General features: G+C 52.8%; 1 protein-coding gene across 3 annotated transcripts in view; it reads left to right on the plus strand.

Moving 5' to 3' along the window:
- Window positions 1-21,658, plus strand: part of ST14 (suppression of tumorigenicity 14) — a 41,526-nt gene extending 19,868 nt beyond the window's left edge. For all 3 annotated transcript variants that reach the window (XM_005667512.3, XM_005667513.3, XM_021063161.1), the window contains exons 2-19: window positions 3,782-3,941; window positions 4,164-4,291; window positions 4,529-4,599; window positions 5,132-5,289; window positions 5,490-5,525; window positions 5,799-6,039; window positions 7,424-7,563; window positions 7,657-7,754; window positions 8,373-8,482; window positions 8,561-8,691; window positions 9,824-9,928; window positions 10,828-10,938; window positions 11,026-11,139; window positions 11,444-11,569; window positions 12,310-12,496; window positions 20,162-20,436; window positions 20,791-20,927; window positions 21,025-21,658. In XM_005667512.3, the coding sequence (XP_005667569.1) occupies window positions 3,782-3,941; window positions 4,164-4,291; window positions 4,529-4,599; window positions 5,132-5,289; window positions 5,490-5,525; window positions 5,799-6,039; window positions 7,424-7,563; window positions 7,657-7,754; window positions 8,373-8,482; window positions 8,561-8,691; window positions 9,824-9,928; window positions 10,828-10,938; window positions 11,026-11,139; window positions 11,444-11,569; window positions 12,310-12,496; window positions 20,162-20,436; window positions 20,791-20,927; window positions 21,025-21,186 (2,490 nt within the window). In that variant the 3' untranslated portion in view covers window positions 21,187-21,658. The remainder of the gene's footprint in view (window positions 1-3,781; window positions 3,942-4,163; window positions 4,292-4,528; window positions 4,600-5,131; window positions 5,290-5,489; window positions 5,526-5,798; window positions 6,040-7,423; window positions 7,564-7,656; window positions 7,755-8,372; window positions 8,483-8,560; window positions 8,692-9,823; window positions 9,929-10,827; window positions 10,939-11,025; window positions 11,140-11,443; window positions 11,570-12,309; window positions 12,497-20,161; window positions 20,437-20,790; window positions 20,928-21,024) is intronic.

Here is a 22,378-nt window from a genome sequence, read left to right on the forward strand (position 1 = left end):
TCTCTGCAGTAACTAAATCATCCCATAGAAAAGATCTACACAGTGTAACAGTTGAGAGTGTCCAGTAAAATCTCTGGCTAGCCACTGACTTGTAGGCTGAGGTGAATCCATCTATGATCAGCCATGCCCACAGAGCTTCCACACAACCTTTAGGATCTCATTCCTAAATATGAGTACATAGCCACACGTCCTCAGGCATTTGAGGAAAGCCTTCAACACAAAAGAGAAAGTCAGCAGCAGAAGAAAGTTACTCAGTAGAAGTAGAAGGATGAGAAGATTTTACATCCAATATTCAGAGAACAAGAAAGAACTCTTGGAAATCATAGTTTTGACGGCAGAAGTGAAAAACAATAGGAAGATTAAAAAGCAAGAGGTAATAGCAGAGGAAGGACAGATAAAATAGAGGATCAATATAATAGAACTTAAGGGAGTTCTCCTTGTGGCACAGTGGAAATGAATCTGACTAGGAACTATGAGGTTTCAGGTTCGATCCCTGGCCTCGCTCAGTGGGTTAAGGATCTGGTGTTGCGGTGAGCTGTGGCGTAGGTTGCTTAGGTCCCGTGTTGCTGTGGCTCTGGTGTAGGCCGGCAGCTACAGCTCTGATTGGACTTAGCCTGGGAACCTCCATGTGCTGTGGGTGTGGCCCTAAAATATATATATTTTATATTATATTCTATATATATAGTAGAACTTACAGAAAGAGAAAAGAGAAAACGAAGGGAAGGACATAATCTAAGAAATAATACAAGAAAGTTTCCCACACTGAAAGATAGGAGTTTCCAAATTCAGAGCCAGGCAGAAAGCTCAGTGTTAGAGAAATTTTAAGACTCAATAGAAAGCATTTCCTCAAGGCTTTGAGAGAAAGACAATGAATGGTGAATAAAAAGTAAAACAGTATTTTCAAAGACTAATAATGAAAACAGAGTATGGATATAATTTTTTAAAAACCTATGTTTTGGGAGGATGGGTGAGAGGCAGAGAAGGAAGGGCATTGAAATCCACATTGATTATATTTTAGATGGATGAGTCAAGAAACATGGAGTTCCCGTCGTGGCGCAGTGGTTAACGAATCCGACTAGGAACCATGAGGTTGCGGGTTCGGTCCCTGCCCTTGCTCAGTGGGTTAAAGATCCGGCGTTGCCGTGAGCTGTGGTGTAGGTCGCAGACGCGGCTCGGATCCCGCGTTGCTGTGGCTCTGGCGTAGGCTGGTGGCTACAGCTCCGATTCAACCCCTAGCCTGGGAACCTCCATATGCCGCGGGAGCGGCCCAAGAAATAGCAACAACAGCAACAACAACAACAACAGACAAAAAGACAAAAAGACAAAAAAAAAAAAAAAGAAAGAAACAGTGGTATTGGGGAGTTCTCGTCGTGGCCCAGCAGTTAACAAACCTGACTAGGATCTGTGAGGATGTGGGTTCCATCCCTGGCTTTGCTCAGTGGGTTAAGGATCGGGCATTGCCGTGAGCTGTGGTGTAGGTTGCAGATGAGGCTCAGATCCCGAGTTGCTGTGGCTGTGGCATAGGCTGGTGGCTACAGCTCCGATTTGACCCCTAGCCTGGGAACTTCCATATGCTGGGGGTGTGGTTCTAAAAAAAGAAAGAAATAAAGAAATACTGGTATTGGAGTATTTAGAGACATAGAGACAAATTCCAGAACAAGCAGCTTGAAAGCATTTTAAGTGGATGCCTCTGGGATATGTTTTGTTTTTTTTTTTTCCTTTTTAAAAAGTTATTTCTTTTTGAGATAAAATTGACATAGTGAGGTGTACAGTGTGTTGATTTGATACCTTTATATGTTGCAGTATGATTACCATGGTAGGGTTAGCCATGGGATGAATGTTTTTTGGTGTTTGATAATAAAGTCGTAAATATAACCATTAGGAAACTAAAATTAGAGTTACAACTATCCAAATGTGGCAGGAGTGGGGAGAATCTTTCATAGCAGTGAATAAATAGGTAAAATTTGAATGTGATACAACAAGAAATAGTAGTTCAGGAGTTGCCATTGTGACTCAGCGGGTTAAGAACCCAGCGTAGTATCCATGAGGATAAGGTTTGATCTCTGGCTTCACTCAGTGGGCTAAGGATCCAGTGTTGCTACAGGGTGTGGCATAGGTCAAAGACCTGGCTTGCATCTGGTGTTGCCGTGGCTGTGGCATAGCCCAGGAACTTCCATATTACTGCAGGTGCAGCTATAAAAGAAAAAAAAAAAAAAAAAGTCTAAGTTCAAGCACATCTTTTACAGTTATGAGGTAAATGCCAAAAGAGTCACATCTGAAAACTTAAAAATGGCCACATCTGTGGGATTTGGGGTGAGGCTGTTGCTTTTTTTTCTTTCTAGGGCTGCACCTGCAGCATATAGAGGTTCCCAGGCTAGAGAACAGCTACAGCTGCCGGCCTACACCACAGCCATGGCAACGCCAGATCCGCAGCTTAGGATTCTTAACCCATTGAGTGGGGCCAGGGATCAAACCTGCATCCTCATGGATACTAGTCAGGTTCGTTACTGCTGAGCCACGATGGGAACTCCTCTATTGCTTTTATTACAAACTTTGTTGGAGTGGGTGTGAAGCAGTGAACTCTAAAAGGGCACAGCCCCTGCTCCCCAGGGTTTAGGGCAGGCGGATAGATAGAGTCTGTGCTGCAGGGAGGGAAATTCTGCCTACCTGTCATTAGTGCCGCAAATGTCCCCCCTGCCCTGTCCTTACTCATGCCCTCTGTTCCTGGGTTTAGCGAAGCTGCCATCCTGTTTGTGGGAAGTTTTGTTTGCTTTGCATGCTCTAGGGTTGAGTATGGGTGTGTAAATTCCAGGAGAGACCTGGCCTTTCCATTTCACCTTGGGATCCTGGCCTTGGACACTTAAGGCTGCAAGCAGAGTGACTTTGCCCTGCAGTGGCATGGCAGAGCTGCCCAGTTTACTGTCTTTTTATGTGTGGCTGGTTAAACATTGGCAGAGCAAGGCCACTGGGTAGGGTGTGCAGTGAAGCTTGCCCAGAAGGCACCTCAGTGGCCAATCCTGGCCCTGGCCTGGGCCTGCTACCCCAACCTGGGTATCCACCTGCGTCAGAGATGACTCATGTAGGTGGACAGTCTCAATAACTACGTTCAGATGGTCTGTCTGTTTTTTTTTTGTTGTTGTTTTTTTGTTTGTTTGTTTGTTTGTTTGTTTGTTTTTGTCTTTTTGGGCTTGCACCCCTGGCATGTGGAAGTTTCCAGGCTAGGGGTCGAATTGGAGCTGTAGCCACTGGCCTACGCTACAGCTCACAGCAATGCTGGATCCTCCCCTTTATAAATTTATTTCTTATTTTTTATTTTTCTGCTTTTTAGGGCTGCAGCCATGGCATATGGAGCTTCCCAGGCTAGGGGTCGAATCAGAGCTGCAGCTGCCGGCCTATGCCACAGCCACAGCAACGGGGGATCCGAGCTGCATCTGTGACCTACACCACAGCTCATGGCAACGCTGGATCCCCTACCCTCTGAGAGAGGCCAGGGATCAAACCCGTAACCTCATGGTTCCTAGTTGGATTTGTTTCTGCTGCGCCATGACCAGAACTCCCATTTTTTTAAAAATTTAAACTCACAATCCTTAAGCGGCATGGGGCTGCTGGACATGGGGCTGCTGGACATGGGGATGCAGGGAGGGAGGCCACTGCTCCCTCCTTCTGGCTTTCCTCCTGCAGCTGGACCTTACACCCTGTCAGCGTTCTTCCCCAGAGGGGCTGGGAGGCTTCTGAGATGGGAGGGATTCCTGAAGGGCAGTGCTTTGCTTTCTCTGTTCAGAACATGAATGGCTTTGAGGAAGGCGTGGAGTTCCTGCCAGCCAACAACACCCAGAAGGTGGAGAAAGGCGGCCTGAGGCGCTGGGTGGTGCTGGTGGCCGTGCTGGCCAGCATCTTGACGCTCTCCCTCGTGGCTGGCCTCCTGGTGTGGCACTTCCAGTGTGAGTGGATCCTCCTCTGTGGGCTTGCCTGGGGCACCTGCTGCGAGCCTGAGGGAGGGCCAGAGGGTGCAGCTCGGGGTGTAGGAGGGGAGGGCTCTGCCCATGAGCAGGCGAGACTCTGGTCCACTCCCCCCAGGGTGGCTGAGGGCAGCTGTGACACTGAGGGGATCAGAGGGCATGGGTCCCTTCTTCTGACCGCTCCCCTTTCCTGGTCTCTCACAGACCGGAACGTGCAGGTCCAGAAGGTCTTCAATGGCTACCTGAGGGTCAAGAATGAGAACTTTCTGGATGCCTATGAGAACTCCAACTCCACTGAGTTTGCAAACCTGGCCAACAGGGTGAAGGAGGCAGTAAGTCCAATCCCTGGGCAGAGCCCAGGCCCTACAGTCCTCTCTGGCACCCCAACCCCGGCCTGGCAGAAAGGACACTCCTCTCTGCTCCCTGATGCCTGGGCTGGCCTGTGACATGGGCTTCTGGGCACTGGGGAAGGGGGCCCAGGTTTCAGGAGGGAGGGAGTGGCCTATCCTGGGCTGGGCTGGGGGCCGTTGCCGCCCTCTGGCACAATCAGCCTCCTTTCCTTCCCACAGCTGAAGGTGTTGTACAAAGGGATCCCAGTCCTGGGACCCTACCATAAGAAGTCAGCCGTGACTGCCTTCAGGTGGGTGCTGGGAAGGCCAGTGGGAAGGGGAACACGGTGGTAGTGGGAGTGGGGGGACCTTCAGGCTGATAAAGCCTCGAGATCCTGCTTGGAGAGCCGAGGCACCAGGCCGTGTTCTGACTTTATCTCAAAAGTCCTTTTGCAGCTTCTAATCTAATTTAGTCTTAACGGATGCTGTGTGGCAGGTGGCATTGTCAGCCCCTTTCAAGTTCAGGAAACAGACTCAAGAAGCTGTCACTCAGTGTGGCCAAGCTAGTGGTAGACCCCAAACTCCACTTGAGGTTTTTTTCTCACCCCTGAGCCTGAGCTGACCCTGCGTCACGTCTGGTTGGGTGTGAGGCTGTGGGACCAAAGGGCCCCGGCTTCTGGCTTAGGGGATCAGCAGGTGGGTGTGTATTCAGGAGCGGTGGGGGGTAGGGTGGGCCTGGAGAGGGTCTCTAGGGGAGTCCCTTGGGAGGCTAAGCTGACCTCTTTACCGGGCATCTGGGAGGGTGTGGGCACTGGCGTCTCAGGCTTGCCCCTCTCTCCCCAGCGAGGGCAGTGTCATCGCCTACTACTGGTCGGAGTTCAGCATCCCCTATTACCTGGTGGAGGAGGCCAATCGGGCCATGGCGGAGGAGCACGTGGTCACAGTGCCGCCCCGCGCCCGCTCCCTGGGCTCCATCGTACTGTCCTCAGTGGTGGCCTTCCGTGAGTGCCGGGGTGCTGGGGGTGGGTAGTTGTCTGGCCCAGAGCAAGGCCAAGCCCTGGACCATCATGGGGGAGCCAACACTGTGAGAGCCGGTGCCCAGAAGAAGATACTGACTTCCTTATTCCTTTAGGGGAATAAGGAAGCAAGAATAAGGAAATAGACTTTATCGGTAAGCTTTATTCTCCCTCTTGTTCTTCAGCCACTGACCCCAGAACGGTACAGAACACCCAGGACAGTAAGTATCATGCCCTCCTCCCAAAGGGGAAGAGGGGGGAATGTGATGTCCCTTCACTCAAGGGGGTCCCTCAAAGTCACGTGGTGGTGACCGCCAGCCCCATCCCTCTGCCTCTCCCAGTCTATGAGAAGCCCTCATTCCAGTCTCTTCTGGGTCCAGGGCAGCCTAGGACATCTCAGAGGGTCAGGCCTGGGTGACACCCAGGTGGAGGGCCTGGTTTTCTTCCCTGTCACCTCTGCCCAGCTCTGCCCTCTGTCCTCTTGTTCCCCACAGACAGCTGCAACTTTGCCCTGCATGCCCATGGCAGTGAACTGACTCGCTTCACCACGCCTGGCTTCCCTGACAGCCCCTACCCATCTCGCGCCCACTGCCAATGGACCCTGCGGGGGGACGCTAACTCTGCTCTGAGCCTCACCTTCCACAGCTTCGACGTCTCAACTTGCGACGAACGTGGCAGTGACCTGGTCATGGTGTATGACACCCTAAGCCCCGTGGAACCCCGAGCTGTGGTGCAGTGAGTATCCTGGGCAAGTGGAGATGGGCAGTGGGGGCCTGGCAGCTGCCCACCATGGGCTGAGCCTCCAGAATGAACCACAGTGTAGGCTGGAAGGTCAGGTCACTGCCAGCTTGCCAGCAGTGGAGAGCAGGTGCAGTGTGAGCCTCAGTGTGCACTGTAGGGAGCATCTCAGAGGTGATGGTCAGCCTTGGGAAGGATGCTAGAATTGGAGTTGCAGCTGCCGGCCTACACCACAGCCACAGCGATGCCAGATCCGAGCTGTGTCTGCAGCCTACACCACAGCTCACGGCAACACCGGATCCTTACTTAACACACTGAGTGAGGCCAGGGATCGAGCCCACATCCTCATGGATGCTAGTTGGGTTCATTACTGCTGAGCCACGACAGGAACTCCCACCACTCATAATCTTATTGCATGGAAATAATCACTGTAAACTTGGGAAGTACATTCTTGTAGAATTTTTTGCTATGTGTATGTTTGTATATTTATTTAAAAACAGGGCTACAGCACACTCTGTTTTGTTATCTGCCTTTCAAGAAGGAAATGTGTTATGATGATCTTCCCAGATCAGTAGCGTGTCTCTGTTACGGCTGCATGACGAGGTGCTGGTTAGCAGCACGTGACATGCTTGTTAGCCATGAGGGCTGGGGTCCTGGATGCCAAGTTTGAATTTCAGTTTGAATTTTCCTGTGCGGTCTTGGGCAAGTAATTTCACCTGTCTATGCCTCCATTTCCTTATCTGTAAGATGGGGCAATAGTATGTAATAGCTGTTGTGACGAATACCTGAGTTAATAGAGAAGCATGACATGCCTGGTGTGTTCTTTTTTTTTTTTTTTTTTGTCTTTTTTAGGGCTGCACCTGCGGCATATGGAGGTTCCCAGGCTAGGGGTCTAATTGGAGTTGTAGCTGCCGGCCTACGCCAGAGGCATAGCAATGCCAGAGCTGAGCTGCTTTTGTGACTTATACCACAGCTCACGGCAATACCGGATCCTTCACCCACTGAGCAAGGGCAGGAATCGAACCCGCAATCTCATGATTCCTATTCAGATTCGTTAACCACTGAGCCATGACGGGAACTCCCCTGGTGTGTTCTTAGTAAGTGTTAGTAGTTGATGCTGTTATTGCTGCTGTTACTGTTACTCTTTGGCCTGAAGTTTATTTAATCCGTCCTTTATTGTTAGGTGTTAGGTATTTGAGTTTTTGCTGTTCACAGTCTTAGGAGTAGATCTTTACTCAGATGGCTGCTGGCCTATGTGAGAACAGCTTTTGGACGCCACCCTCTGCCCTGTGTGGGCAGGGTCGGGGTCAGGGGTGGGGTCCTCCGGCTCCTCGCCTGGGGCTCTGTCTGCTCCCGTAACGCCCACCCTTCTGCCCTGCAGGCTGTGTGGCACCTACCCTCCTTCCTACAACCTGACCTTCCTCTCCTCCCAGAACGTCCTGCTCGTCACGCTGGTGACCAATACGGAGCGCCGGCATCCTGGCTTTGAGGCCGTGTTCTTCCAGCTGCCCCGGATGAGCAGTAAGGGAGGGCAGGGGTGGCTCAGGAGAATGGGGCCCCTTGGTGAGCCTGGGTCCTAGGTCCTCATGCTCTTCCTCCTGCCTTTCCTTTCAGGCTGTGGAGGCTACTTACGTGGAACCCAGGGTATGTTCAGCAGCCCCTACTATCCCGGCCACTATCCGCCCAACATCAACTGTACCTGGAACATCGAGGTAGGTGCTAGGGTTGGGGGTGTTAGAGAAAAGAGAGAGAGAGGGCAAAGAGGGAGAAGTTGGAGGGAGAGGGACACTCCAGATGGCAGAGGAGAGGGTGATGAGTGCCTTGGGCATGCCCTGGGGTCTGAGGGGCAGGGCACATTCTGTAGCGCTGATCAGCAGCATCTTGCAGACTCAGGCCTAGACCATTGTTCCTGGCCAGTGCTTGGTAAGGAACCTGGACCAGGGACTTGCTTCTCAGGCTGCAGCTCACTCAAGGGTGCTGCCGGGATGAGGTCACAACCATTGAAGCCTAGAGGATGCACCTGCTCGATGGCTGGCAGGAGACGGAGTCTGGCTGGTGGGACTGCCCCTCACACCATCCAGTTGATAATGTTGGGAGAACTTTCCAGTTTTTTTTTTAAATCATGTACTAGTGTGTCGCACTGTTCAGGAGTCTAGAAGGGCTTCCAAGCACAGAGTCCGTATCCGTCCCGCCACATCCTTACTCTTACTGCCCGCAGACTGGTGGGGAGAGCTGGGAAGCTGCTGCCCGACCCTCCCCCTGCCCCCCACCCCGCCGGGCTGGGAAAAGAGGCAGGCAGGGCAGAGGTCCAGCAGCATCTCTCTCCGCAGGTGCCCAGCAACAAAAATGTGAAGGTGCGATTCAAAGCCTTCTACTTGCTGGAGCCCAACGTCCCCCTGGGCTCCTGCCCCAAGGACTATGTGGAGGTCAACGGCGAGAGGTGAGTGTCGTGGGACAGGGAGTGGGGCCAGGGATGGGGTGTGCCCTGAGGTGGATCCTGAGCTGACCACCACCCCAGGCTCTGCGGAGAGAAGCCCCAGTTTGTCGTGAGCAGCAGGAGCAACAAGATTACTGTCCACTTCCACTCGGACCAGTCCTACACCGACACGGGGTTCCTGGCTGAGTACCTGTCCTACGACTCCAGTGACCGTGAGTGAAGCCTGCAGGGGGAGGAGCCTGGCTGGAGGGCTGATTGGAGCACGTTCTAGTCTGTATCTGAGCTACCAGGGACTGTAGGATGCTTGACCCCTTAGTAGGTTTTGAGGGGGAAAAAAGGGCTACTTTAGATGTACTTATGAAAAAAGGTTGGCAGTGAAGGTTGGCACACACCGTGCCCTTCCATCCCTGGGTGGGCACTTCAGTCTGAAGACTCCAAATTCCCTTGAGCCTCTGTCCCTTTGGTTCAGCATCACTGCGACTTTGAGACTCTCTGGCCTTTCAGCACCTCCAAGCTTAATGGCGTGCTTTTGAGACATTAGAACACATTGGGGCATGAATCCTCGCACTAGCTTTGAAAATTCTGAGACCTCTAATGAAGAGATCTGGCAGATTCCATGGCCTTCAGCTTCACTGTCTGCTGTGAATCCAGTTCTGCCACCTACACAGTGGATTTTTGTTTCAACCTTGTACCTTAGAATAACCTTTGGAAGACATGCTAACTGTGCATGAGCACCCTAATTTTAGTTAAAATTCAAGTGCATGGCTCACCACCAAAAGTGTGATTTGATGAACAAGCTTAGCTAAGCTTCCTGGGCAGAGAAAGTGACAAGGGTCTCCTCTCAGTTTTGTCATCTGCCTGATGACATCAGGTGGCAGACACATTCCAGTTTCAGAAATGTTGAAACATGAAGGAAACCCGGTGATCCATTTAACACTAGGATAGGACATGTATGTCATCCATCTGCTCTGAGCTGCCGACAGGCCTGGCTCTTAGGACCTGGCTGGCCAAGGCCACGGGGCAATAGAACTGAGTGCACACCCACCAGCCTCTCTCCACTCTGCCCAGAGCTTCCTGGGGTGTGGTCAATCGGAAGTTAGGAGGGATTTGGTCAGACCCCTGCCTAAGGCTATCAGGACCCCTTTGCCACAGCTCAGTGGCTCTGAGAGACCCCAGCTGCAGCCTTACTGCTCTCCGTGCTGGGGGCTGGGATGGGTTGTGGGGGTTAGTCTCTGGTGCCCAGAGTAGCTGTGAGGTTAGCTCTGAGGGCAGGGGTGAGGTGGGGAGCCAGTGGTGGAGGTGAGGGTGGTGGCCATGGACTTCAGGCCTGCCCTGTCCCTGCAGCATGCCCGGGGAAGTTCATGTGCAACACAGGGCGGTGTATCGAGAAGGAGCTGCGCTGTGACGGCTGGGCGGACTGCACTGACTATAGCGATGAGATCAGTTGCCGTGAGTCAGGGCTGCGAGACCCGGGTGTCCTTCTGCCCTTCTTGTGCGTGGCTTCTGCCACCTACCCCAGGAAGGCCCGAGGTGGGGGGAGGTTGTTCCCATCCCGGTGTAAAGGGCAGGCCACTGTCTCCTGGCTGCTGTTGGAACGGGTGGTGCTGAGTCAGTACCCACAGCTCAGATCGCCCTCCAGGTGGGAAATGGTCCCCAAGAGGGAGCAGTTGCCCCAGCTCCCCCAGCTCCCGGGCAGCAGTGAGTGATGAGTGGGGGCAGAAGGAGGCTCCATACCAGATGAGCTTCATTTTTTGTGTGTCTTTTGTCTTTTTAGGGCCACACCCACGGCGTATGGAGGTTCCCAGGCTAGGGGTCAGATCAGAGCTGTAGCTGCTGGCTTACACCACAGCCACAGCAATGGGGGATCCGAGCCATGTCTGCAGTCTACACAACTCAGGGCAGTGCCGGACTCTTAACCCATGGAGTGAGGCCAGGGGTGATCGAACTTGCATCCTTATGGATGCTAGTCAAATTTGTTTCTGCTGAGCCACGATGGGAACTCCTGAGCCTCATGTTTTGTTTTGTTTTTTTTTTTGTCTTTTGCCTTTTTGTTGTTGTTGTTGTTGCTATTTCTTGGGCCGCTCCCGCGGCATATGGAGGTTCCCAGGCTAGGGGTCAAATCGGAGCTGTAGCCACCGGCCTACGCCAGAGCCACAGCAACGCGGGATCCGAGGCGCGTCTGCAACCTACACCACAGCTCACGGCAACGCCGGATCGTTAACCCACTGAGGAAGGGCAGGGACCGAACCCGCAACCTTATGGTTCCTAGTCGGATTCGTTAACCACTGCGCCACGACGGGAACTCCCAGCCTCATGTTTATTAACTGCTGCTCCTCATCCCCTTCCAGAATGCAATGCCACCTACCAGTTCATGTGCAAGAACAAGTTCTGCAAGCCCCTCTTCTGGGTCTGTGACACTGTGAATGACTGTGGGGACGGCAGTGATGAGCTAGGATGCAGTGAGTACTTGTGGATGAGCTGGTCGGGCTTCCTGTAGCCACTCTGCTGTGGCATCGAGCCTTTGCTGAGTCTTGTTGCTTCCCCAGGCTGTCCGGCCGAGACTTTCAAATGTGACAATGGGAAGTGCATCCCGAAGAGCCAGCAGTGCGACGGAAACGACAACTGTGGTGACGGGTCTGATGAGGCCACGTGCGGCAGTGGTGAGGCTAGGCCCAGCCCACTCTCCTTGGGGGCTTTTATTCCAGGGGTGTGTATGCGCACGTGAACATACACACACACACACACACACACACATACACACACACACACACATAAGCATCAGGTCCAAAGTTCCTTGCATGTCAAATGTGACGAGAAAGGGCATTGGTTGGGGGAGAACCTTCTGGAAGGTAGAGAAGCTTTGGCAGGGCTGGAAGGAGAGTGGGTGTGTGTGTGCATGGGTCATCAGGCTTCTGGTCAGGTGTCAGAGGGAAGTTGATTCTCCTCCCCTGTGTCTTCCTTTAGCGGGGAGGACTGTCGCCTGCACCAAACTCACCTACCGCTGCCTCAACGGGCTTTGTGTGAGCAAGGTCAACCCCGAATGTGATGGGCAGAAGGACTGCAGCGATGGCTCGGATGAGAAGGACTGTGGTGAGCAGGGCTGCCGCCTACAGTTATGCAGATTGTTCATGGTGTAAGGCACACCGAGGCGGAAATCACGCCAGCGCCTCACTCACCCAGCTCTGCCCTGGTGAGAGGGTGTATCTGCTGGGAAAGGATGACTTTGCCGATTGACACCAAGGCACTGCCCCCCCCGGGCAGCTCTGATCCTGGAGGCCAGCCCCAGGGTGGTCAGGGCCTCTGTGGTAGGCTGGTGTCCTGGCACCAGTGCTGGGCTGACCCCTGATCTATAGACCTGGCCACAGGGGCAAGTCCTGACTTCCCCAGGCTGCCTGGAGGAGAGAGCAGGGCTCCGGAGCTCTCAGCAGGGTTTGGTCCCCACCCCACCCATAGTTTAATTTGCAGCCACTTGTGTGTTTCAGAAGCACTGGCCAAGGTTAGGTGTGAGCAGAGCTGCCGTTGTCCTGTGACTTCACGTCACCCATCACTCTTGCCTCTGAGAGCCATGTCCTTCAGCATGCAATGAGAACATTTAGGCAAATGACACCCAAACTAAATCCAGGCAAACCAGCAGATGTCTGGAGGCTCCTTACAGCATCTGTGCAGGAGCAGGGAGGTGGGGAGGGGGGTGAGAGTTCTGAGCTTTGGGGGCAGGGAGAGGGGACAGATGGCTGTCACGACTGTGGCAGCAGTGCCAGTGCCCACACGCTGAGCGTGGCGCGGCCGTCGGCCTGATGCCGAACCTTGACCCCTGTCTCTGCTCCTCCCAGACTGTGGGCTTCGCGCGTTCACCAGGCAGTCTCGGGTCGTCGGGGGTGAGAATGCGGATGAAGGCGAGTGGCCCTGGCAGGTGAGCCTCCACGCCCTGGGCCAGGGCCACGTGTGCGGGGCTTCCCTCATCGCCCCCAGCTGGATGGTGTCTGCAGCGCACTGCTTCGTTGACAGCAGAGGATTCAGGTGAGCCACAAGCCAGCGGCAGCAGCAGGGGGGTTGCTCGCAGGCCCTGGGTGGCCCCCCCCCCTGTGTTTCCTGGGCTGCAAAGGCCCTTTGTGAGTCGTGCCCAGGTGGGGCCGGGCCAGGACTGGAGGGGTGGCAGACCCCCCAGGATGGGGCTGAATCACATAAATAATTGACTTGAATGTTTAGAGGGTGGGGTCTCAGTGTCTTTGCTAACAACCTGGGCAGGTAAGTCTGATGATGTCCCCGTTTCTCAGAAACAAAGGATCAGAGAGGAAAGGACATTTGTCCGGGGCTGTGCACCTACTAAGTGGCCGGGCCAGACTTGAGCCCCAGTGTGTGGATTCCAGAGCCTGTGTGATCAGTCTCCACTGCGGGGACTCCTCGGGGTCCTTGCATTCCCATACCGGCTCCGGCTTGCCAGGAGACCCTGGGCAAGTTATTCACCTTCCTTGGTGCTGATGGTGACGCTGTGACTCATCCTGGGAGTTGTGAGAAGTAAATCCTGAGCCTGTGCCTGGCACGTGGTAGGGGCTCAGCCTGTCGTAGCCTCAGGTCCACCATGGACTTGAGCCTGGTGCAGGAAAATTTGCTAAGGTCGTGCTGGCTGTCTCAGGGTGGCCTGGGCAGGGCCAGGCTTGGCAGGGGCAGGTGGCCTGGCCCAGGGCTGGGGCTCTTTGTGGCTTAGGTCCAGCCTGCCCAGGCCCGCCGGCCATCGGCTGTGGGAGAAAGACTGGCTCCTGGAGAGGCAGACACAGAGGATCCCCCTCCTGGGGCCTTCCTGCCCACCTGCCACAGGCATCTGCCTGAGAAGGGGACCCCGGCTGCCATGATCGTTGCCCTTTTGCAAAGAGAGAGAAGGACCAACATGGACTTTCAGGACAGATGGGGCCGGTAGCATGAAGTGGGCCTCCAGTCAGATGTTGGGGCTGGTCAGACAGGTGCATGTACTGGAGGTGACAGCAGAGCCTGGAGGGAGAGGGGTCAGTGATCGTTCCCCAGCCTCGCTGGTCCGAGGAAGTGCATCCTCGTCCTGCCTGTCCTCCCTCCTCTCACTTTGTCACACTCCACTCCACTCCACTCTGGGGAGAAGTGATTTGCTTCCTTCTTGGGGTGAGGGGAGCTTACCTGAGAATCTTTAAAATAGCCTTTTCATTTTGGAATGTGGACAGGTTGCACAGATAGGACGGAACTCCCCCGTACCCTCACCCAGTTTCCCTTGATGTTATCGTGGTGCATGTGTCAGTGCTGAGAAACTCATGACCCCTTACCACGAACTCGCCTCCGGGCTCCCTCGGGGCTCCTGGTGCCCGTTTCTGCTGCAGGAGTCAGTCCAGCTTCCCTCTTTGCATCTCTTTTCCTTCTCCCCAGTCGCCTGTGGTCCCTGCTGGTTTCTCCGTCTTCTCTTTGTGTGTTTTATGCAACTCTGGAGGCCAGGGGTGTTGTAGAGCGCCCCCATCTGGGTGAGTCTGATGTTCTCATGGGGTCACGAGTGTTTGGAAGAATGTCATGTCATATCTGTAGGTAAATGAGGTCAGCGTGACTTATTGCTGGAGATGTTCATCTCTCTCATCTGGTCAAGACAGAGTCTGCCTGCTTTATCCAAAGTGTTTTCCTCTTTCCCTATTCTATTCTTTGGAAGTGAGTCAGTTTGGAATTGTTCTTTGTTCCTTCTCTCCTATTTATTTATTTAATCATCTATTTATGTTGGTAGGAACTTGTGCATATATATATATATATATATATATATATATATATATGTATATATTTTGGGGAGGGTTGTAATCCAATACCATGTTGTTTACTGTTTTTTGTGTGTTTTTTTTGGTCTTTTGTCTCTTTAGGGCCACACCCTCGGCATATGGAGGCTCCCAGGCTAGGGGTCTAATCAGAGCTGTAGCCGCTGGCCTACCCCAGAGCCAATGCAGGATCCAAGCCGCGTCTGCCACCTACACCACAGATCACGGCAACGAAGGATGCTTAACCCACTGAGCAAGGCCAGGGATTGAACCTATGACCTCATGGATGCTAGTCAGATTCGTTTCCGCTGAGCCATGATGGGAGTTCCCCATGGTGTTTACTGTTGCTAGATTGTTCCAGAGCCGACCACTGGGAGTTCTCCAGGACTGGCTCCTGGCTTTCTTTGACATGCCCCCATGCTTTGTTTTTTTTGAGCCACGTCCTTGCTTTCTGGCACTACCTGGCGCTCTAGGCTCATCTTGCATTTTTCCGGCCCAGCCCTTAAACTAGGTATTCCCCAAGGGGAAACCACGGTCTGGGCACCGTGCGCCCCCAGAGTTACCACAGTCTCCGTTTCTAGCGCCGCCAGCGGCGTGTGTTGGGATGTGCATGATGTATGTGTACAGTACTTGAAGCAGCCACCCTTGGACTCTGCCCCCTCCCTTGATCCATCTTTTCTTTTCTTTTTTTTTTTTTTTTAAGGGCCACACCTGCGGCATGTGGAGGTTCCCAGGCTAGGGGTTGAATCGGAGCTGCAGCTGCCGGTCTGTGCCAGAGCCACAGCAATGGCAGATCTGAGCCACATCTGTGACCTACCCTACAGCTCATGGCAACACCAGATCCTCAACCCACTGAGCGAGGCCAGGGATCAAACCCGAAACCTCATGGTTCCTAGTCGGATTCGTTTCCGCTGTGCCACCACGGGAACTCTGCTCCATCTTTTCATTTCTCATTTCCCTTTCCTTCATCGTCTCCTGCTCAGCAGTCTTTTACCTCTGCCAGTGAAGGCACTCAACACCCATTGTTCTCACTGGCACCAAGAGAGACAAAGCTGAATTAGACTTGGTCCCTGCACTTCTCAGGGACCAAGACAAGATGCAGTACATACGTGCACACAGGCATGTGCACATGTGTACACCTGTGGGCACAGTAAGGGCTGTGCCAGAGCCAGGTGCAGGCTACCTAGGGCCCAGCGTGTGGCTCAGAGTTCTCCTGAGGGCTTGGGAGTGTGGCACATCACATCCCCCCTGGGCTTTGCTTCCTAAATACCCCGGGAGCATTTCTGCTGCTCTCCACTCCACTGCGGCCTTGGCTGCCTAGGCCCAGGGGCTGCACCCTCTACTGACGTCCCTGCTTCCTTCTCCACACTTTGGTCTGTATCCACAAAGAGCTAAATGGGTCCTGTCACCCCTACCACAGCTGGCGGGATAGTGGAGGAATGCTGCAGCCTGGCCAGCGGGGCCACGCTGTCTGCCCCTGCCCAACCCCCACCCTCACCTGCCCTCACACCGGCCCATGTTCAGTTCTGGCACCTCCTCAAATCTTGCCTTGGCCCTCTTTGAAGATGTTGCTTTCTTCCCCACCCGCAGGCTTTGGCCACATCTGATTTGATCTTCCAGGCTTGGTTCGAGACTTGCTTCCTCTCCTTGCTCTCCGCCCCCCACCCCTGTTCCTCCCTGGCCTTCTACCCGTTCCTCCGGAGGACTTCGCCGGCGCTGTCTGTCATGGGTGGCCTTCATGGCTTTCTCCCCTCATGCCCTGGGAACTTGAAGACTGGGTCGAGTGCCATTTCTAGAACATCAGAGATGCCCAAAGATTTGTGCATAAATGAATAAAGAGATGGATGGATGAACCATCTGAAGATGATTGGGGGAAAAAGAGGGGGTCAGACAGAGTTAATGCAGATGGAGAACACCTGCTTGGGAGGCAAGTTTTAGGAACCATTTTAAGCTGTTGAATAAGACAAAAAAGGATCTCAGAAAAGCAGTTTTTAGAAAGTGGTTATCTGGCAGCAACAGATTACAGTGAAGAGAGGCCAGAGGCGAAAAAGACCAGCTTGGGGCTAGTGCTTCCTCTGAGTGTGAGATTCTGTGGGGAGGAGGTAAGGGATGCAGGATGCAGGATGCAGGGGGGTGGGGGCGGGGGAGGGGCAGATGAGACTGTTTATAGGGAATGGAAGGTTCAGTGCCGGGGGCCAGATGTTTTGTAACTGGCCATTCCAGTAGCCTCTTGACTTTCCTGAGAGGTCAGAGGAGTGGAAGCAGGTCTTAGCTTTTCTCTCTCATGCAACATTTTCTATTTTAAAGATGTATTTTCCCGATTTTTTATTTCGAAAAAATTTCAAACCTATAAAAAAGTTGCAGGTAGAACAAAAGAAAAAAATACAATGAATGTCCTCACCCCCTTTATCTACATTCATTAATTGTTCGAGTTTTACCACATTCATTTTATTTTTCTCACTTTACCCAGGTGTGTGCATGTGTACACACCCATTTTGTTTTAACACATATTTTTCTTTTTCTTTTTTCTTTTTTGCTTTTTAGAGCCGAACCTGCAGCATATGGAGGTTCCCAGGCTAGGGGTCCAATCAGAGCTGTAGCTGCAGCCACAGCCACAGCAACTCGGGATCTGAGCTGCGTCTGTGACCCACACCACAGCTCACGGCAATGTCAGATCCTTAACACACTGAGCAAGACCAGGGATTGAACCTTCGTCCTCATAGATGCGAGTCAGATTTGTTAGCTGCTGAGCCATGACGGGAACTCCTAACATACTTTTCTTTTAGACACCAAGGTATCTCAACACGCTTCAGGGACAGAAGCGTAGTTTACTAAGCCACATTGTTTAGGCCACAAAGTTAATATCAGGTTATATACATCTGACAAATATTACATTGATCTATTAAAATAGTCCAACGTGGGAGTTGAGTTTTCTCCTGCACAGCAGGTTAAGAATACAGCATCGTCACTGCAGCAGCTTGGATCACTGCTTGTGGTGAGGGTTGGATCCCTGACCCAAGAATTTCTGCATGCTGTGGGTGTGGCCAAAAAAAATAATAAAGTAAGCCGAAGTAAAACTAGAAAAGAAACACTAGCTCTGCTTTAGTGCCTCGCGTATCACAGTTTCATACTCAGATACTGTATCGAGTTATCACACTTGGAAATGACATCTTACCTTCCCCTCATGTAGTTTTTGTCATTCCCTACTGATTTTTTAAAATGTTAGTAAAAATGTGAAAATCCATGAAAATATGTTAGACAGAATGAAGATAAAGTACTGACATGTGTTTAAGACATTCTCGAGGCCGAGCCTGGTCTGCTTCTTCCAAGCGGGACGTGCCACCATGTCCTCTGAAGGCTGCCTCTCTTCAGTCACGGCAGTACTGCTGTTATCAGCAGCAGGGTCATCTCCATCAGTACCAAGACCAAGTGAGATCATCATGGATCCTGTTAGCATGTGTCTGAGGATCTTCTGGTTTTGAGGTCCGGGATGACCAGATCCTTCGCACACGTCCCCTTCTTGTCCACCCCTGACTTTGCCTTAAGTCTTAATGGAATGGCCAGGGTTCTTCTGCAGGTGTTTCTCTGCCACCATCTAACCCATCATTGAGTTGCCTCTGAGGGCTTGAGCCTTCATGATTCTTGCCGATTTGCTGTCCAGCCAGATGTGCTTGTGACGATGCAGTGTGGGGATGTCACTAGTCAGCTTGACCACAACCAGCTTATGGGCTTTGTTCTCCAAGAGGACCTTCATGGTTTTGTGCAGGTTTTCACACTTTTCTGTTCTCTTTTCCTCTTGTCTTCTGGAAGTTCCGGGCCCTCTCTGGATTCCTTCTGCTGTTGGATGCAGCACTCATCAAAGGGCTTGAGCACACAGGTCACATCTAAGCTGTGCTTCTCAGGACATTCACATATACATTTCTGAGCCATTTCTCCCCCAAGTACATCAGCTGGTGTCTCCCAAGAACGAGGAAACTCCCATGACTGCATTGTGGTGATCATATCCAGAAATGATCACACTGACATAACACTATTAGCTGGCATACTGTCTGCATTTCAGATTCCTCCAATTCCACCAATATAGGTTTGTTTTTTTTTTAAAAAAATCTAGGATCTGGGAATTCCCTTCATGGCTCAAAGTGGTAACAAACCCAACCAGTATCCATGAGGATGTGGGTTCTATCCCTGGCCTCACTCAGTGTTACTGAGAGCTGCAGTGTAGACTGCAGACATGGCTATGATCCCGCATTGCTGTGGCTGTGGTGTAGGCTGGCAGCTATAGCTCTGATTCTATCCCTAGCCTGGGAACTTCCATATGCCGCAGGTGCGGCACTAAAAAGACAAAAAAAAATTTCAGAATCCAGTCAAGGGATATGCTTTGTTTTAGTCATTAGTTTTCTCTAGTGTTGTAAATCTAGAACAGTCTCTCCCAGCCTTTTAATATTTGCTCTTCTATGGCATTACATTTTGGGAAAGTCCAGGCTGTTATTTTGAAGAATGTCTCTCCATTTGGATTTTTCTGCTTGCCGTTTCATGATTACAGTTAGGTTAAATATTTTTGGGGGGGTCAGGAAACACTGCATAGGTGGTTGTGTTCTCAGGAATCACATGATACTCCATCAAAGGGAACAACCTGGAAGAAGTCTGATTACTTAGTCAGGGTGGTGTCCATGGGGATTCTCTATTATAAAAGTACTTCCCCCATTGGTTATGAATCGTAAGCTTGGGTGGTACTTTGAGTCAGTTTGTACATCATGCTACCCAGTGGTTTTAGCATCCATTGATGATTCTTGCATCTACTGGTTATTGCTGTGGTATGTGTAAAATATGACTTACTCTATCGCTTCTTCTATATTTATTAGCCGGTGTTTTTCTGTAAAGAAGAGCTTTCCTTTTTGAAATTATTTTTTCGATTCAGGATAGACTTACAGATTTAATTTTGGTGTCCAGATGGTCCAGCTCTTGGCCAGTGAAAGCCGTGTCATTCTGGCACCGTCCTTATGTGAGTTCTTTTTTTTTTTTTTTTTTTAAACTATTTTTCTTTTTCTTTTTTTTTAAATTTATTTTATTTATTTATTTTTTGTCTTTTTTGCTATTTCTTTGGGCCACTCCCGCGGCATATGGAGGTTCCCAGGCTAGGGGTCCATTCGGAGCTGTAGCCGCTAGCCTACGCCAGCGCCACAGCAACGTGGGATCCAAGCCGCGTCTGCAACCTACACCTCAGCTCACGGCAAAGCCAGATCGTTAACCCACTGAGCAAGGGCAGGGACCGAACCGGCAACCTCATGGTTCCTAGTCGGATTCGTTAACCACTGCGCCACGACGGGAACTCCCCTTATGTGAGTTCTTACTTCCAGTAAAATAAAAGGTTCCTGGTTTGCTCTCTGTGCTACTTGCTTCAGACTTGAAATGAACCATTCCTTCCAAGGAGAAGGATAGAAACCAAGTTCTGGATGCTGTTGAGGATGTTTCTGTTCTGATCCTGATGCAGCAGCACCGGGTTCACCTCTCCTCCTCCCACTGCATGCTGTTGCCTCCCTTTTCCCACATGGGAAACTCAGTCCCAGCACCACCAGTGTCTTATCCTTACTGACTCAGTCCTGTGATACACGACAGCCAGAAGTGCTGCACTGCCCCACTGCCAACCACAAGCCTGGCAGATAAACTTCCATCTACGTTTCAGTGCATTTGGCACTCAAAGTATGTACCACTGTGCTAGAGACGTATCTGGATTGATCTGTTATTCCTTCCCTGAAAGAGCGGATTAATAAGACGGGAGATCTTTTTGGTATAACGAGATGCGAATATCCTGAGGGCAACCCAGTGGTGAGGGCTGGGAGCCGCCCTGCCACTGCCCTGCCACTGCCGGATGGGCCTGAACACAGGCTCAGGGCCTCCCTCCTCCGGCCTTCCCCCACCCCTGCAGGTACTCAGACGCCAAAATGTGGACCGCCTTCCTGGGCCTGCACGACCAGAGCAAGCGCAGCGTCCCGGGGGTGCAGGAGCGCCGCCTGCAGCGCATCACGTTCCACCCCTTCTTCAACGACTTCACCTTCGATTACGACATAGCGCTGCTGCAGTTGGACCAGCCGGTCGAGTACAGCCCCACCGTGCGGCCCATCTGCCTGCCCGACGCCTCGCACACCTTCCCCACCGGCAAGGCCATCTGGGTCACCGGCTGGGGCCACACGCAGGAGGGAGGTGAGCGGGGCTGAGAGGTGGGGTTGTGGGGGGCAGACTTCCAGCTCGGCAGCCGCAACTGAACCGCCGTGGGCTTTGGGGGCTCCGTAGCCATCTTGCTGTCTTTGCCCCTCACTCGCCTTCCCAGGGTGTGTGTGGGCCGTATCCCGACAGAAGGTCAGCACGCCCTGGGCACTCTGTCTGGCAGCACAGCATCCCATCCGGGACATGTGCCATGAGGTTTTAGCCCTGTGTCTGCCAAAGCCTCCTAGTGGCTTCCGGGGCTCTGCCAGGCAGGTCCCTCCTGTGGGAACACGTAGACTGGCTCCTCCCCGGGTAGCTTGGCTCCCAGCCTCATCCCGCCCTGTCCCCCAGGCACCGGGGCACTGATCCTGCAGAAGGGTGAGATCCGCGTCATCAACCAGACCACGTGCGAGCGCTTGCTGCCGCAGCAGATCACGGACCGCATGATGTGCGTGGGCTACCTCAGCGGCGGCGTGGACGCCTGCCAGGTGGGCCCGCGGCAGGGGACGCGGGGTGGCGGGGCGGCGGGGCGGTGGGGCGGGCAGGGGGGCGGCGGCTCTGGTGCGAAGCCTAGTCTCCCCACAGGGCGATTCCGGGGGCCCCCTGTCCAGCGTGGAGTCAGATGGGCGGATGTTCCTGGCCGGCGTGGTGAGCTGGGGCGACGGCTGTGCACAGAGGAACAAGCCAGGCGTGTACACGAGGCTCCCCGTGTTTCGGAACTGGATTAAAGAGCAGACTGGGGTGTAGCTGCAAGGCCTGCCCCCCAGCCACCCCAGCGCACACACCTGCGGCCTGAGGACCGGACTGCTCACTGTACCCGCCCCGCAGGCCCCCAGAACCCAGGCTGTGAACTGAATCCCGGAGACTTGAGATGGAGACTCGCTTGGAGACCGCTCACCTGCCGCAGCCTCCGAAGCGGGGGAGCTAGAGATGCGGAGGGGAGGACATCCATCGGCAGTGCCCCCGACTCCGACCCCAAGCTGGGCGGAGGCGCTTTCCCGAAGGTCTGCTTCCTCTGCCCCTGATAGAGGAGCAGCTGTCACGTTGCCCCTCGCGGGGCTGGTGGGGCACCGTGGCTTACGGTCTCCGGGAAACCCAGGCCGGAAGGATCATGGAAGTCCGACGGGTCCAAGATTTGAATGTTTGACCAGCTCCCAGGGTGGGGTTCAGTGTGTGTATTTGTGTGTATGTAGTAAAAAAACACTGTATTTCTTTTTAAGTCTTTTTTTTTTTTCTTGTTGGAGTTGATGGGCTCTCCTAACTGCAGAAGCAAGAAACTGGGTTTAAATTCCCCTCGACACAGATCCTGGAGTCAGGCTGAGAGTGGGAACCACAGGGTGCTGGCCAATGAGGGGCTGTGTGTCTGCTCTTAGCAGAGGCTCCCTAGATGGCCTGGGGCCCTGATAGGAGGGATGGGAGGAGGTGAGGCACCCCAAGGGCCTAAGCTCCCCAGAATGGGGGAGGGGCCTTGTTGGGGTTTTCCTTTCGGTGGGGAGGGTGGTCATACGAGGGCTGTATGTGTCTATGCTTGCACACTTAGGAGGCTGTGCAGTGTGGGTAGAGTGGGTGGGTTCTCAAGTCTTGGAGGAGTGATGTTGCCTTGCTTGAGGCTTCTCACTGTCTCGTGCCGTCTTTCTTTGGTTTTTACGTATTAATTTAAAATATTCTCTCTCTCTTTTTTTTTTTTTTAGCTTTTTAGGGCCACGCTCGCAACATTTGGGGGTTCCCAAGTTAGGGGCTGAATCAGAGCTACAGCTGCCAGCCTACACCACAGCCACAGCAACGCAGGGTCCGAGTCATGTCTGCATCCTACACCACAACTCATGGCAACGCCAGATCCTTAACCCATGGAGCGAGGCCAGGGATTGAACCCTCCACCTCATGGTTACTAGTCGGATTCGCTTCTGCTGCACCACAGTGGGAACTCCTAAAATATTCT

This window comes from Sus scrofa, chromosome 9 (genome assembly GCF_000003025.6).
Source record: "Sus scrofa isolate TJ Tabasco breed Duroc chromosome 9, Sscrofa11.1, whole genome shotgun sequence".
NCBI lineage: Eukaryota > Metazoa > Chordata > Mammalia > Artiodactyla > Suidae > Sus > Sus scrofa.